Source organism: Leptidea sinapis, chromosome Z (assembly GCF_905404315.1).
Source record: "Leptidea sinapis chromosome Z, ilLepSina1.1, whole genome shotgun sequence".
In the NCBI taxonomy this organism is placed as follows: Eukaryota; Metazoa; Arthropoda; class Insecta; order Lepidoptera; family Pieridae; genus Leptidea; species Leptidea sinapis.
In genome coordinates, this window is record NC_066312.1 from 9057721 (window position 1) to 9074197 (window position 16477).

A 16477-nucleotide genomic window follows, 5' to 3' on the forward strand; every position below is an offset into this window, starting at 1 on the left:
AAGCTAATCCTACAGTTTGCTTTTACGTAAAAGCTGAGTGCATACCGCACTGTGGAGGAACGCCATACATTCAGATGGTGGGGATGATATCCAATGGAATTTGGTGGCAAGAATCAGGTCAAACAAGAGAGAGATATAAACAAGAGAGATTAGAGCTTTCAAAAAAAAATTGAGAATATTTAATATATATTCTAATCATAAACTGTTTTATCAAATGTAATTTTGTGTTTCGATATCATTTTTATGTCAAAGGAGGACAAACTGGCATACATACATGGTTGACTGATGGTATGAGATAGAGGAATCATCATTAAAAGTTTGGTACGTAGCGGACGAGGATTGAACTGGAACTCCGTGCTGAGAGTTACTTCTTTAGTTCAGACTTTTTAGTATAAAACACTTGGAAACTTTTTTTGGAAGCAGGATTCTCCATGATAAGACCATGAACAACAGTAACTTTTGTGACCAAATATTGCCTTCTTCACCATACTTTAGGAAAGTAATGACGCCATAAGACGCTTAGTTGCTATAGCTAGTGTATTGAATAATAATGTGTTCATTACAGAGGAAATTCCCCCGGAGTGGTGTCAGCCAATAGTGGTGACTGATGGTGAACAGCTTCTGCAAATGTCTGGTGGTATGACCATCAAGGTGCGCGTTAGGACACACCCTCATTCTACGCTCATCGAATTTCTAGACATCGATCAGGTAAGCTTACTGTTTCATTCGAATTAAGTAAGCAATTCGATATAAGCAACTTTCAAAAAACAAGATTCTTAGGGACTACTGAATTGAATTATTAAACTATGGGTAGAACCAAAAATTAAGACTTCATAAAAATGAAAAAAAAAAATGTTATAAATTACTTAATAATATATAATATAAATAAATATTATAATACTTCATACTCATTTTTTTTTAAATTGGATCGGCTACATTTTATTTGGGACTAAAACAATTACGCACTAAATGATTACATTAGAAAAAGAAATAACATTAGTAGTCCTACTAAGTGTATAACCTACGACAATTAATTAAATTCATTGTGTTTAAATGTGCTATTAATTGCTGATTTGAATTGTTATTCAGGTATACCTAATATTGTGTCATTATCGGAAATGATTTCATTGTATGTGCTAATTTATTTGAAATAATAAGTCGAAACGAGTAAAGGAACGAGACTAGCAGAATGTTCAGCTAAAGCTAATTGATACGCCCTGCCCATGACAATACAGTGGCGTTCATGATTATTGAAAAATCCAAATTTCTTTGCGGCACTACAATTGCGCTCGTCACCTTGAGACGTAAGATGTTAAGTCTCGTTTGCCCTGTAATTTCACTAGCTACGGCGCCCTTCAGACCGTAACACAATAATGTTCACACATTACTGCTTCTTGTCAGAAATAGGCGCCATTGTGGTACCCATAATCTAGCCGGCATCCTGTGCAAAGTAGCCTCCCACTGGTAAATGGTAATGATAAGTAACGTATATATTACAGAATGATATATCAGCTAGCGACATTCGGCGTCGTTTGCTCGGACCGTTACCTTCGGACACAGTGTTGTTGGACGATGATAATGTAAGTGTTTATTTTATGGTATAACTTGTAATCTGTTTTTCTGAGTATTCACTTCAGTTAGTTACTTTTAGTGTTTCACTGCCCATAGTGCAGATTAGGATTCTTGATAAACCCAGAAATTCTGTACTATCTAGGCATCGCAATTACGCTTGACGTTTTGCGTTAGCCCGGTAACTTCATGGCTACAATAGCTACGGCGATATGTACTCGAATAGCTGGTTTAAATTATGAGATATCTTTGTATGTGATAAATAATATTTTCTGACTACAATTTTGATAGATTTTTATGGAATTTAGACCCTTAGTATTTGTTACATCATGTAATTTATAAATAAACTGTGGTAATGATTGAGAATGGATACGACCTTATGAACGCCCACGTATGCTGTGATTGGGTTATAAAAAAGAGGAACAGGGGTTGCTGGAAAAACTTCTTTTACTATACATTATTTCTGACGATGTGATTTGAGGCAATATTGTTAAACAATGATACGGGTCCAGATATGAAATGCTTGCCTTGCCGGTGCCTGTTTGTCAGTTGATAATTGTAATGTCTTAAACAAATTTTTCAAAGATATAATGGTGTTTTTTTTTTTTTAGAGTGAAGAAGTACTCCAAATGGGCCCCATACAAAAATGTAAGTATACAATTAAGATGTGAGTAAATATCATGGAATTTATGATAAGTTTTAATTCCTTAGTGTATGTATAATTTTAAATTTGAAGCACTGAAAACGTTGATCAGGGGCCTATTGCATAAGTTTAATAATAATACTAGAAAATGATACAAGTTACAAGCTAATGATTTACATGTTATACTAATTTGCATAGCAATTTTTTTGGTAATAATACAATACTGTTACTTATAGTGCTATTAATGTGTTCTGTTGCATAATATATTTATCAGAACTAGTAGTATTGGTGCTAGTATTATCAGAAAGTGTGGAGCGTAGAACACAGTTGTTGACTGGGAGTATCTGCACCATTATTGCTACTTTGTTAAATGTCATATAAAGTTACTTAAAGAATACGCTCGGCTTTAATCGATGTCATACGAAACGCATTATTTGTAGGAGCAATATTTTATCTTCTTCTTCATCTACTAATGAACAATAATAACACACATCGATTAACGAATACTAAATAATATGGTGCCCCTTAGGAACGTAGAAATAGTTACAACTTTTTTTTCTAATAATATGTATTTTCAGCTTCAAATTACAACAGAAAGTAGTATAATTCACTTATTCTATTAGTTAATATTTTCTACGGGTATTTTACCACTTGTAAGTTTATTACTGCAACTTTATTATGCAACATAAACAAGTTCCAACCATAACCACTTATACTATTAGCTTGTATTATGTTATGCAATAGGCCCCTGTTGTGATCTCTCAAATGTTTGGTTATTTTTTATGTTTATTTAATATTTACTCTAAAAATATTTAGCTGTATAATAATTCTAAAATCTAACCGAATTTCCAACCATAATAATTGTGAGAACTTGTCGAAGTGAAACTTCTTTAGAATCGTTGTGATTTGAAGCTCGGTGAAACGAAAAAGCGAGACGATAGAGACACAATTTTTGGACGCCAAATTTAATTTGAAAATGTACAACAGTCTCACTGTATCAGTAATTGACGCACTCTTCCAAAGATAAATTGATCATATTTATACCAAAGTTTTAATTCATACTTTAGTTACCATAAATATCTAGGATCATTTATCGAAATTGTTAGCTCTGAGTCTGAATAAATCTATGTAATATATCCGAAATTTTGCATTCGTCTCATTATCGTGAAGCCAATATTGTTGAACGTTTCACTTCTACTACGTGTGAATTGCACACATGTGTTTTTTTATATTGTAATGTTATGGTAATAGAATGAAACACTTCCTATATTGTATGTGAATGTTATTTCCTAAAATTATTTTGTTTTTAAGCCCTATTAAATGTTGCTATGCCCTTGCAGTGGTCACATTGTACCACCAGTTTATATTAATGTAACTTGCAAACCCTTCAGGGTGGTTTCATATAATACCCTCCCCTTGAATACTTTAAGCAGTAGATTACGTATGTTTAGGATTACTGCAACCATATATTATTTATTTATTTTTATTTTCAGTGCGGTATCCATCAGGAAATGAATCATCGGACTCAGTTGATGAAAGTGAAGTCGAAGACACGATACTGCTCACCTTCCGAAAACGTAGTAGTGATGAAAATAAGGTTAGCTATCTTTAAATAAGTAAAAATATGCCGGAGAATATTATATAGAATATTATTAAGCAATATGGCCTGTGTGATTCTATACTATTCTTTATATTGTTGCTGAACTTCATCTGTCAAAGATATTCATATTCTATATATATATGTCATATTCGTTAGTGGCGCTCATGCGTACCTCAATGTGTGTGATATGACTGAAGCTAAGTTTAAGTTAAGTAAGAAGTTAAGATTATTGTCCACTAGTCAAGTCAAGCCGCACTCGTCTTCAAGCTAGCGCGTGCGCCGGTTATGTGCACTGATCGACTTCAAAGTTCATGATGGTTATAAACAACGTGATGGCCGATCTTAATCCTAACGAATCTCTGACATATATAATTGTGGACATTAATATGCCAGGAGTATTTTTATTTGAGTAGAAAAACAAATTGATTCACTTCGTAATTTCTCTATTTTTTCAGGAGAAAGAGAATGAAAGACATGATTTTACACCGCGCGGAATGGTGATAATGAGGGGTACAGTGGAAGTCTTAAGAGATTCTTCGTTGGCGAATGTATCAGCAGCTGTCCACCATGATATCGCCGGTAATACTACTACTTCTTCTATAAAAAATTTTGAAACAGCATTCAACATATATTGTTGATATTATAAAATATATTAGTTTACAATCTGTAATGAAGGGGCTAAATTTATTTGGTTTCCAATAAATTCTATTTCATAACCTCAGAGAGTTATTGATGTTAAGTGATTGTTTTAGTATCATTATTGTGGAGTTATCCGAATATTTTTCCTTTATTAGATGTCTGTTCCGCTCTCTGTAGACACACATCCATCCATACATGGTGAGGATGTTTAACAAGTTTATGGCTTATCATACATATATTCTGAATACGTGATAAATGGAGGAGGAGACACAATAAAGAAACGTCTCTACGCAATCCCAAATGATCAGCCGTTCACAGATTAGACTAGACCAGAATGTAGATGACAGCAATAAATACTCATGTGGCCACCTTGCTTTATTAGAGACCCCTGCCCGCGATATCGAGACCCATTATTCCGACACTACGTGAGATCTTTAGAGCATAATTACAATTTACTCAGTATTACGTAAAACGTTGCTGAGTGGATAAAACGCTAACTTGATTGTCCTAGCTTAAACTCAGCATAATTCAGCTGTCAAATGACTATAAAAAGGAAATCAAGGTATATTCTAAGCTTTACACACAGCTAAGTTTTACATAAGTAAAGTCTGAGCCTAACCCCCTTATTCATAATGTTCCGCTAACTTTAAAGTGTTCCGCTTAGGAGTGTTTTTTCTCATTCTGACTTAGGTCAATAGAAGATGACAGAGTGTGAATTAGCAATGCTTTAAGTTAGCAGACTATTATGAATAAGGGGGTTAGTGTTGTTGATTGAGTGTTGTCGAAGAGATGTAATACGACAAATTGTTTTTTTGTGATTAATGGACAAACTTGATACTTATGCGCGATTAATAGAGCATGGTTTATTTTATTATTATCGGGGTAAATACATGGGTACCTGTAAAAAATACGTAGGCACACCTTATTACGAGGCCTGCTACAATGTCGTGATTCCTCTAGTGTTGCAAAAGAAAGTGGCCGCTGGAGATTACTTAACATCAGATACGATCGTTTCTTCCATAAAAATAAAGTATTGTAAGATAATGTACCTGAAGTCTTGTCTGCCTGCAACAAATAACATCGAATGAAACATCCCCCCTCTTTATCTCTCTCTTTCACTCGTTATAATTATATGGATCCATAATGAGACTTGCTTGTTGAAATAATAATTATAAGTGAAAACTTAGAACTTTTACTATTAAAATTTGAAATTTCATAAAGTTTTAAAAAATTAATTGTAAATTTTAATTAATTTATATAACTTATATTCAAAAATTTAATTATGAAACAAAAACAGTATTTCAACAATGCACAGTATAAACACAGCACAACTGTTTCACAATATATCAGCTGTATAGCTACAGATATGCCTACTGCTATAAGGATTTCAGTGACGCGATCTCACGAGATTTCACCCATCCAAAATGTGTCTAACTATATACATATATTTTATTATTTATTTTATCGCGTCCGTCAGTCATGAGCATGTCAATGAGGCGAATCCACAAGATTTTCCTCTACCAAAAAGTTTTCACTTCAAGATATTTTTTGGATGTAACTCCATATTGTATTATTATAAGCTTAGTCCATCCACGCCGTCTGTGGCTATCAGCAAGCAAGACCTTCGATGGATGCTGGTGTTGGTAGTGAATGGGGAATTATTTGAATGGATTTATTAACCTGAAAATGTTGTCTTACGTTCTATAGCATCATTGGAGGAAGCTGAAAGTTTGAAGCCTGGTGATGCAAAACCCAGTCAAAGTTCTATGGATTTACAAGGCGCGAATTATGCTGGTAATTTCTTTTCTGTTATCCTATTTACTAGGATAAATATTTATACAAGATCATTAATATCTTTACTGTGCTAATTATTATATAGGATAAAGAAGACAAACGTGGGGCTAAGTGATCACCGCCGCACTCTCTCGCAATATGAGTGATTTTTTGAAGGCTTGCCCATTTTATATCGACCTGAAAACATCGAAACAAACAAATAGACAGAGTGGCAGTGTAGAACTGTCACCGAGACAACATACAATTATTTCTATTGCTCTCTTACGGCCGTTCCCAATATTCAGTCTATCTCTTACTTGAGATAAAAATTGTAACTATCGTTGACTGTTCTGTCCCAATAAACTTATCGACGGTAACTCATCACGGATAAGCCGTGCACGCTGTCTGTCAATGGGACGACGTATAGCTTAACAGCGATATAAAGTTTGTATGGAAATTGCAATTCACGCGTCCCAATATAAGGCGATAAGAATGGCTTATCGGGTATATAGGGACAGCATCAGATTATTGACAGCTAATTACTGACAGTAGAAGGTAGTAATTTATCTCTATCTGTAGATAGTATATTGGGGACGGCCGTTAGAGGCTTACGAATACTCTAACTAAGAATATATAGACAATTTGTTATTGTTAAAGTGATATTTCTCACTTATGGTAGTTCCATAAGTGAGAAATATCATCATTACGCAAAATAAATTTATCACCAAAATTTTTGAGCGATGCGGGACTCGAACACGAGTCTCGTGCCAGATTTTGGCGAGTCAACTCGTCCTGAGGATGCCTCGTGTAGAGGCGAAACACGTGTCGAATTGTTTAAAGACAAATATTGGCGGAATTAACACTAAAGAAAACTCAAATCATTTGGATTTCCGCAAAATGGATTTCCGCAAAGTAACGCCTACTTCAATACATTTTCACTGGGGATCAATTAAAATAGCAAATTGTTTAGATTTGAAGGAGTGATCTCAGGTAAATTTCTTTATCGAAATTATTAGGGTTCAGCAGGTTATAAACTGTAAAGCAGATCCTGTAGATGGAGCCAAAACTTGAGAGTTGAACAAGACATACCAAAATTTACGACCTATGCGTCACTCGAACGTTTGGGTTCGATCAAAATCGTTCATAAATTTTGGTTACAAATTTAATTTGTATAAAGTTGCGATTATTTTCTGACCAATAAGCATTCTGTACCCCGCGTCCGCTTATCCCAGTTGAATTGTCTGCATGGCCAATATATAGGTATGAGTCCACTTTATCACATGATAACATTTTAAAATAACAAATTGTTTAAATCACAACATCGTAAAAAAATCGCTACTGGCTACGTTAAAGTTTTATAAAATGTGTGTTTTGAACGTTCTAGGCGTGTCATAAGCTCGATGTATTTTTATAATGATTTGATGTTTTCTAGATTTGTCGGAACAACACGCATGGATGGAAAACGATCGCATCGCTTGCGTCATTGACAGTATAACTGTGAGCGTGGCTAACAGCTGGGACGTGCGGCCAATACTCGGCTTACATCTACGTAGAGTAGCGGTTCGAGCGGACCTACGAAATCACGCTAGGGTGAGGAAGCCATTGACGAATAAACGCCCAACCGTGACGTCTCCATTGATGCCGCGGCTACACATTGGATTCAACTTTGCATCCAAGCTTTACTTTAATTTAGAATAGCCAATATTAGACAACAAGACAAAGACAATAAATTATTTGCACTAGCGGCTAACGCGTATGGTTTAGGTACATAATGCTTATTAATTGCTACGTATAAGAAAACCATGAAACACGTACGAACAGTAGCCGCAACTTGCAACGAATGACAAAACTAACCAAAGTGTGATACGCGCGCTCCCCTTTCATTACCCCCATCTTTGAACATGATTAAAAACCGACTTCAGTGTTGGACACAGGACGATAATTGGACACAATGGTCACATTGTGTCCAAAGACTGGTCCACATATTGGAGTATTGACCGCAATTGGTTCAAATATAACCATTGTGTGGCCGTGGCATGATGTTGTTCACGATTTCATCAGTTTCATTTAAGTGAAGATTTCCTTAGAGTCAGAGTACTTTTTTGTGAGCGTTAAATGACACTGAGCTATCACGCTCGGCTACCAAACGTTCGTTGTCTTAAATTCAGCTAGAGTCGACAAATTAAGCGCGATCAGACAGATAAAAATTTACCAGATTAACTTATAAACAATAATAATTATTGTATAATATATTGTAAATGTTAACGAAAGTAGCATCAAAAGATAGTTGTTTCTTGTTTAGATTCGGCTTTTACGATTCGGATGGTAGGACCCGTAAAACTTTTTGATGTCAATTATATCACTGCCACGTCTTCGGATACTAACCTCTGAAATAATGCGCTCTGAGAGAGAAAAACCAGTCTGTCAAGACCCTTTATCAGGCCTGTCTCCCCGTGTAGGTAAAAATAAGCGGTGGCCACGCCAGCGTGGCTATACAGTAGGGACTCACGATACTCACGAGCGAGCGAGCTTTCTTCGAATATTGGTAATAATTATTTTTTGAAAATGATGTACAAAAACGTTGAAATATTACAGTATGGTTTTCTCTAAAAGCGTATCTCTTAGTATTTTTTTAAATATTAATATTACTGCCAAGTTACAGCCGTGATTTACGGGTGAGCAATTTCCATTGCAGAAGACAAGAGTGATATTAACCGCAGGAGACGTTCAAGTCGACAATCCTCAGTACGAAGACGGCCAATACGACTTCGCTGTAGTTGCGTGCGCGCGCGCTGACATTGAAGAGGAACAATGGCCGCCGCTGTGGAACATTGCCGATGATGCGTTCCAACCACGTGAGGATCTGGCTAGACTGATGGTGAAAACTTGCTGTGATAGGTGGACGGTGGCTAATAATACTTTTTCTGGTTAGTACACTTCTGATTAGTTCATTCACAATCAAAATAATAACAGAAGGAACAAATGATCAACCTATTTTTTCATTATATAGATATTATAAGTTCTAATATTATAATGTTGTATTTGCAATTTATAATTCGTTATTATAAAATGTGAAAACAATTTTATAACATAAAATAATACTCAAAAACTAATGAATTTATTAAGTGTATGACTATATTAAGTCCTAAAATTATAATTTGAATAATGTTAAATATGGCATAAATTCGTTTATTGTTTTATCTATTTATTAAATAGGTGCATCTACAGAGAGAATATTGTAAAAGTTCTGTGCAAACATGCTGTTCATGTAGTTTTTACTAAGCTTTTGTTTTTTTTTTCGTAAAGTGGCCTCAGGCCCTTTTCATATTAGCAATTTAGCAAAACTTAAAGTAGCCCCCTGTATTTCTTCTGTATTTTTTTAAATAACAAATAGATTTGAAAGAGCGACATCTCAAGTCAATTTCCTAATATGCAATTATTGAAGCTGAGCAGATTATCCACTGTAAAGTAAATCCTGTAGATGGAGCCAACCTGAGAGTTGAACAAGATATACCAAAATTTATGACCCATGCGTCACTCGAACGGTTGCTCAGTTGGAAAGAGCGCTCTGACGGAACCCGAGAGGTCGCGGGTTCGAGAACCGCATCATTTTTTAAATTTTGGTTACAAATTTAATGTACTATGATATTATAGTGAACAGAGTAAACACGGATTTCTGCTCTTTTACAGAACTGACCGAAGTGGAGGCTAAGATAGGTCCATTGGCGTTGTACGTAGAGGACGCTTACGTCACTGCGATTGTGGAGTTGGTCCGATTAGCCATGCCGCCTACGCGGACTGACGCTGAAGCGGTTACAGAAGCGGAAACGATTTACTTACAAAAACCGCTCCGCTTGCGACGCTTATACTTACACCCGTTAGATTTGACACTCACCTTACATACAGCGGTGAGTGAATGGTGCTATAAGTTAATTACAGTTTAAATGTTACTTATGTATAAATGTACTTACTCTAGAATGTGAAATCTGTAGAACATAGTCAACGCAGTCAACCCCATTGAAAATACTGTTGTCAGCGCACGATATTTGGGCTCACTTTATGGAAAATAATCATTTGTCTAACGCCCATTATAACACTACTAATGCGCGGGTGTGCCGTAAAAATCCTAAATGAGTTGAGGTTACTTGTGTATTGTATGTTTTATTTATGGGAGAGGACATTATCAGGTTGTTGGATTGTAAGTGATCACCGTTGTTGTCCACGTGGTCTTGCAACACGGACAGGACGAATATTTATACGAGTTTTAATTGACGGTACATGTATGCTGGATCGTCTTGGAAGCACCCACGGATTTGTAAAAATTCGACTATTGAAATAAAAAATAAGCTAGATATTGCGTTGTATAAAGTTATATTGGTGAGTGATTGACTGACTAAACACTTATTAATTCTTCCTTTATTCTCGTAGTTTTGTTTTACTTCTACTATTTCATAAAATGTTTACTTACAGGTTCGAATGTATATAGCTCTGGATCAAAGTCCGTTGCGGCTAAGCGCGTTCCAGTTGCAGGATATGATGACAACAACGGGCCGGCTCACGCACGCTCTCACTGTACACTATCTGTCGGCGGCCATCTTGGGAGCTGGTTAGTGGTATTCTTGTGCGTTATTATTAACCCTTTTCACTTGATAACAGTTTCTTATCAAGTGATAATAGCCATTATATATAGCAAACAGTTTTCGCCCTTTCTCTCAAACTTTTTTTCATTTTAATTTACTATATCGTTGTATGTATAATAATGATACAAACAATTTGTTATGTTTTTTTTAAGTGATAACCCTCACTTCTAAGATTAATACATAAATAAAATCGAAAAACAAAATTTTGCGGTACTCCAAACCCACAACCACTCAACTTTAATGATACGTAACTCGAACGGTTAGCTCAGCTTGTTAGAGCACTAGCACGGAACGCCAGAGGTCGTTCGAGTCCCGCATCGTTCATAAGAATAATGATTTTCAAATTTTCTGTGAATAATGATACAGGTTGGGTAGTGGGTGGGCTCGAGTTATTGGGCGCCCCTGGAGCGCTCGCGGCCCGTGTCGGCGGGGCTAGCGGTGGCGTGCGCGGGATCGCATCCACGGCGGCTGCGGCTCTCTTGCGCTCACTGTGCAGCTGTGCTGGGTCGCTCGCACGTAACCTTGACCTGCTAGCTGGTGACGAGGAACATGCCTCTAGAGCCGCCGCTGCCAGGTATGACAAACTCAAATCCAAATTCAAAATCACTTTATTCATGTAGTTCACGGAATTGACACTTATGAATGTCAAAAAAAAGTTTTTTTTTTCTTTCTGAATCTACCGCTACTTTGTAAAGGGTTGAGCTAATGAGAAAGAGGTAGCAAGAAACTCATTGCCACTCTTTTAAACCAGAACCGACATTTTCAAAACTTACCGACTTTTTGTTTTACAAATTATTTCAATTACAATATAATATGTAAGATGATGCAACAAAGATACTCAAATGTCAAATAGTGAATGCCTTACACGAGTAAGTCAAAAAGTAAATTAATACAAAAGAAAAGTTATTGAGTACAGTAGCTGCATCATCCACACACACCGTAAATAAATAAAGGTATTCTGTGAGCATTTTATAAGGGATTATATATATATATATATATAAACGATATTTTCTGTAACAAAATTGAAACAGGGGGTGATTACTTAAATCATGACGTGATTCTCAAGCTTTTGACCCCCTAATAAAATACGTATCTACAAATTTATAAACAGTGCAACATTGGTACCTTTCTAAAAGGCCAGCAACGCTTCCACTTGTTCCTGTCTCTTGCAATTCTTGTCCACATCTTTCCTGCTGTTTCTACTATCTCATCGCTCCATCTCTTATTAGGCCTGCCTCGATTTCGTTTCCTATTTATAGGGTACCAATTCGTTACTACTTTGGACCATTTTTTGTCTTTTGTTCTTTGTATATGTCCAGCCCATTTCCATTTTAAACGTAGAAAAGATAAGGCTACATTTTTTGATTTTGTTTTATTTCTTATTGTGACATTTTTAATTTTGTCTCTTATTCTTAACCCCATATAACTTCTCTCAATTCCTCTCTGACAAACTTTAATTTTTTCTAAGTTTCTATAGGTTAGAAGGCCATGTCTGACAAGCGTAAGTGAGGCATGGCATTAAACAGGTCTCCATAGCTTTTGTTTTAAGCTTCGTTGGCAAATTTGATTTGAAAATTTCCTTCATCGACCAGTATTTATTCCAAGTGCTTTTAGTTCTACGTTCTATTTCTTTCTCATTGCAGGATTTGAAGGATATTACATTCCCTAGGTAAATGTAATCGTCAGCATATTCAATAAATTTTGCATTAAGACTTATAGGTACCTGTTCTCTGTTAGTCATTATTTTTGTCTTGTCTTGATTTATTTCGAGGCCCACTTTCTTACTTTCTCGGCAGAGTGAGTTTATCATAAATTGCATTTCTATTGCATCTTCTGAGAATAATACAATATCATCTGCAAACCTGAGGTGTGAGAGAACTTTGCCGTGAAGTTGGAGCCCTTTATCTTCCCAGTTTAGTGCTCTGAAGACTTCCTCTAAAACAGACGTAAAAAGCTTCGGTGATAACGGGTCTCCTTGTTTTACTCCTCTTCCTATTTTGAATGATGGTCCTGGAGTATCTTATTTAATTTTGGAAGTACTTTTTTCATATATCTCTTTGACTATGTCAATGTAATTTGTATTTATGCCTTGCATGGACAGAGCTTTCCAAATTGATTTATGAGAGATTAAGTCAAAAGCTTTGCTGTAATCTATGAAGCATATGTATAGTGGTATATTGTATTCACAGTATTTCTCTATGATAATTTTCACTGTGTTGATATGGTCTAAAAACTTTGTAAAAATCCCGCCTGCTCCACTGACTGATTTTCGTCCAATATTTTAGTTAATCGTCTTAATATTGTTTTCGAAAATAATTTGTATATACACGAACTAAGGCTGATGGGTCTATAATTGGAGATGTCTTTTGAATCGCCTTTTTTGAATAGTAGTACTATATCCGTGCTTGTCCATTGTTTTAGTATCTTTTTCGTTATTAAAATAAGATTAAATAGCTTAGTTAATGGCCTAATCAGTGTATCTTTTCCAGCAGTGATCATCTCGTTAGTAATTCCATCTGGTCCGGGGCTTTTATCCAGTTTTAACGTTTTTATTGACATTTCTACTTCACTTTCGAGGACCAATGGAATTTCTTCGCATATATTTTGCTTCAATTCGAAATATTCCTCAGGAGATTCTGTCGGCATGTATAGTTTTTTAAAGAAATTTGTCGCAACTTGTACTAATTATTTCCTATTTGTGACTACTGCTCCTGTTTCTGCCCGTAATTGATTCATCAGTTGTTTGTTATTACTTAAATGCTTGTTTGCCTTCTTGACTGCTCCTGTTTTTTTCAAATAATTTTCTATAATGCCACATCTACATTTTTTTCTATTTCTCTCTATTTTCTTTTTAATTCTTCTATGTATTTTACTTAGTTCATGTTTTTCTTCTTTTGTTTTGTTTTCTTTTTCCCTTAATATATGTTTTCGTTCATATAGTTCCATTACCTCTTGTGTCATTATTTCCTCCCTTCTATTTCGCACTTTCTGTGGGCGTGAAGTAATTTTCACACTCTCTCGAATCATTTTTTCAATACTGTCGTAGTAAGTTTGTACTGAAGTACTCTCTGTGTCTTCGAATTTAGAAAGATGTAAGCTGTAGTTTTTGCAGTCAAAGTTGTTTGAAAGTTTAGAATTGAATTTACATCTTGACTGCTTTCTAACATTTATGTTGGTAGTAATCCTTACTAAGCGGTGGTCACTTGGATGTTTTAAGTTACTGATGACATTGCAGTTTAGTATAATTTGCGGCTTGTTTGTAGCAATGAAATCTATCTCATTTTTAACTGTATTATCAGGTGATCTCCATGTCCATCGTAGCTTATGTGGTTTCTCAAACATTGTGTTCGCTATTTTCAGGTTGTTTTGAAGACAAAATTGGACAAACCTTTCACCTCTTTTGTTTCGCTTGCCATATCCGTATTCACCCATTATGTTCACTTCTCCATCTCTACGTGATCCGATTTTCGCATTCATATCACCTAAAAGTATTAGGTTTCTTTTGCTGTTTTCAATAATTGTTATTAGATCTTTATAAAATATTTCTATTTCTTGTTCGGTTGAGCTAGAGGTGGGTGCGTATACTTGTGCTATCGAATACACCTTTCCATGAATATCTACCTGAATTATTGCCGCTCTTTCGGATATTCCAATGAAGTTTACAACCTGAATATTGGTTCTCTTTTTAACCATAAATCCTACTCCGTTTTTGCCTTTTGTTTCTCCATAGCAATACAGTTGGTATTCTTTTCGATCTTCAATCGTATAACCTTGTCGTCTTGTTTCACAGATACCTATTATGTCCCATTTAATATTTTCTACTGCGTGTTCTAATTCTATTATTCGTATCTCGTTCACAAGTGACCTTACGTTGAAAGTAGCGATATACAGTTTGTTGTGGCTTTTATAATATTTGTTGGTTAGATTGTCTTTATTTTTATGTTTATTAAGATTGGGGAAGTATCTTATTGTTGGAGGGTTTTGGTCTACTGACCCCGCGGTGACCAGCCGTATTTCTGCCCAGTAGAGCCCATCAATTAACATCAACTAAGCTGTACGCTCGTTAGACGTCTGATCCGAAAATTGATGCTGGTTAATTTATAGTAATACAAACCTAAAAGACATTATCAAAATATAATACTTTTTTATTATTGCAGAAGACGACCTCCTCCGAGTTTTATGGCTGGACTTGTCGCTGGCGTGTCAAACTTTGCCATTAACATACTGGGTAAGATGACGATTTTTATTAAATAGTTGACAAATGTAGAACACATTTTGTTGTTAACTCCACACCAAATACAGGAGTTTTCTCAACTTCCAATTCTGATCACTGATATCTATATATATAAAAATGAACCCCTATTTCTCCTACTCACTTTATAACTTGAGAACGGCTTTACCGATTTCATTCATCTTTTTTATTTATTATTTTATAATACTTCCTACAAGGTTTTTTACATTTAAGAAAATTGCACAGAAACATAAAAATAAACTTAACGACTACCTTTATTATAAGCTTTTTTAATGTAACCTTAGAGTTAACTAAATAGCCTGACAGTTATTTCAAATAACACTGGGGTTATTTGAAATAACTGTCAGTTGTTTGGTAGTAAAAATAGATCGCACAGTGCCTAGTTTTGAACAGAACAAAGTCTGTCGGGACTCGGGTCGGCTAGTTTGAAATAATTAGTATCAGTAAAAATATCTATATGTGTTTGTTCGGGGCAATGCTGTCAAAACACACTTATTTTTGAAGTGAACTTCTTTAGAATCGTTGTGATTTCAAACCGGATGCAACGGAAAAACGACAGGTAAGAAACACAAATACAAAAATGTGTAGGATGAAGCCGGCAAAGAATGAGACCGAAATGTGCATACTATTTTATTTTTATGTATGACGCGAGTAAGTATACCTTAATATATTCTTATGTCATACGCACGACTTATAACTGCATAGACACCAGGAGAACATAAATATGGTAGCGGTGTAACTAATGTCTTTCAAAGCGGTTGTAATCAGGTGTCATCCTAGCAACGTGTACCAGGACTTCATATGCAGTTTAGAGGTTCATGCACAATGCAGGTTTCACTTCTGACATGTGTACTTTGTACACACGCAATTTTTTTTCTGTAGAAAGCAATTTTATTTTTCTGTTGTTTTCCTCATACATGGGTGTAGATAACTGCTATAACAGGCACTTGAATAACAGTCTCATAATGATGTCATCGCCATCATATGTTATTATGCTACGTCTAAGGTTATTTCGCTGCTTATATGTGTAAGAAATTTAATAGTGGATCAAATCCTTTTTTTGACCAAATGGTAATTGGAATTCCGCTAATGATGCATAAGTTTACGTTTCAGATATTGATAATATTTCATTATATTCTATTTGATCTCACGGACGAGTAAAAAATTATGGACTCCCTGTCACCTTTTAATATAATAAAATTTTTAATAATAATTTTTTTAATATCTAGCCCCACGCATTCACTTACACTAATACAAGCCGATCGGCCGCCATTATGAGATTTGCCATCGTCTGTAACAGATCAGTTTGCGTCGCAATAAAATATTTTGAAAATGCCGTTGTGCGCTGTGAAATGTGAAAA

The 16477-nt window shown here is 35.4% G+C and overlaps 1 protein-coding gene across 1 annotated transcript in view; it reads left to right on the forward strand.

Annotated features, from left to right (window-relative positions):
* The window catches only part of LOC126978332 (uncharacterized), a 109550-nt gene that overhangs the window by 83089 nt on the left and 9984 nt on the right, over positions 1-16477 (forward strand). The window contains exons 73-84 of the mRNA XM_050827066.1: positions 566-708; positions 1500-1580; positions 2181-2217; positions 3706-3809; positions 4268-4391; positions 6159-6245; positions 7657-7814; positions 8920-9151; positions 9915-10132; positions 10695-10830; positions 11231-11438; positions 15022-15092. Coding sequence (XP_050683023.1) covers positions 566-708; positions 1500-1580; positions 2181-2217; positions 3706-3809; positions 4268-4391; positions 6159-6245; positions 7657-7814; positions 8920-9151; positions 9915-10132; positions 10695-10830; positions 11231-11438; positions 15022-15092 — 1599 coding nt within the window. The remainder of the gene's footprint in view (positions 1-565; positions 709-1499; positions 1581-2180; positions 2218-3705; positions 3810-4267; positions 4392-6158; positions 6246-7656; positions 7815-8919; positions 9152-9914; positions 10133-10694; positions 10831-11230; positions 11439-15021; positions 15093-16477) is intronic.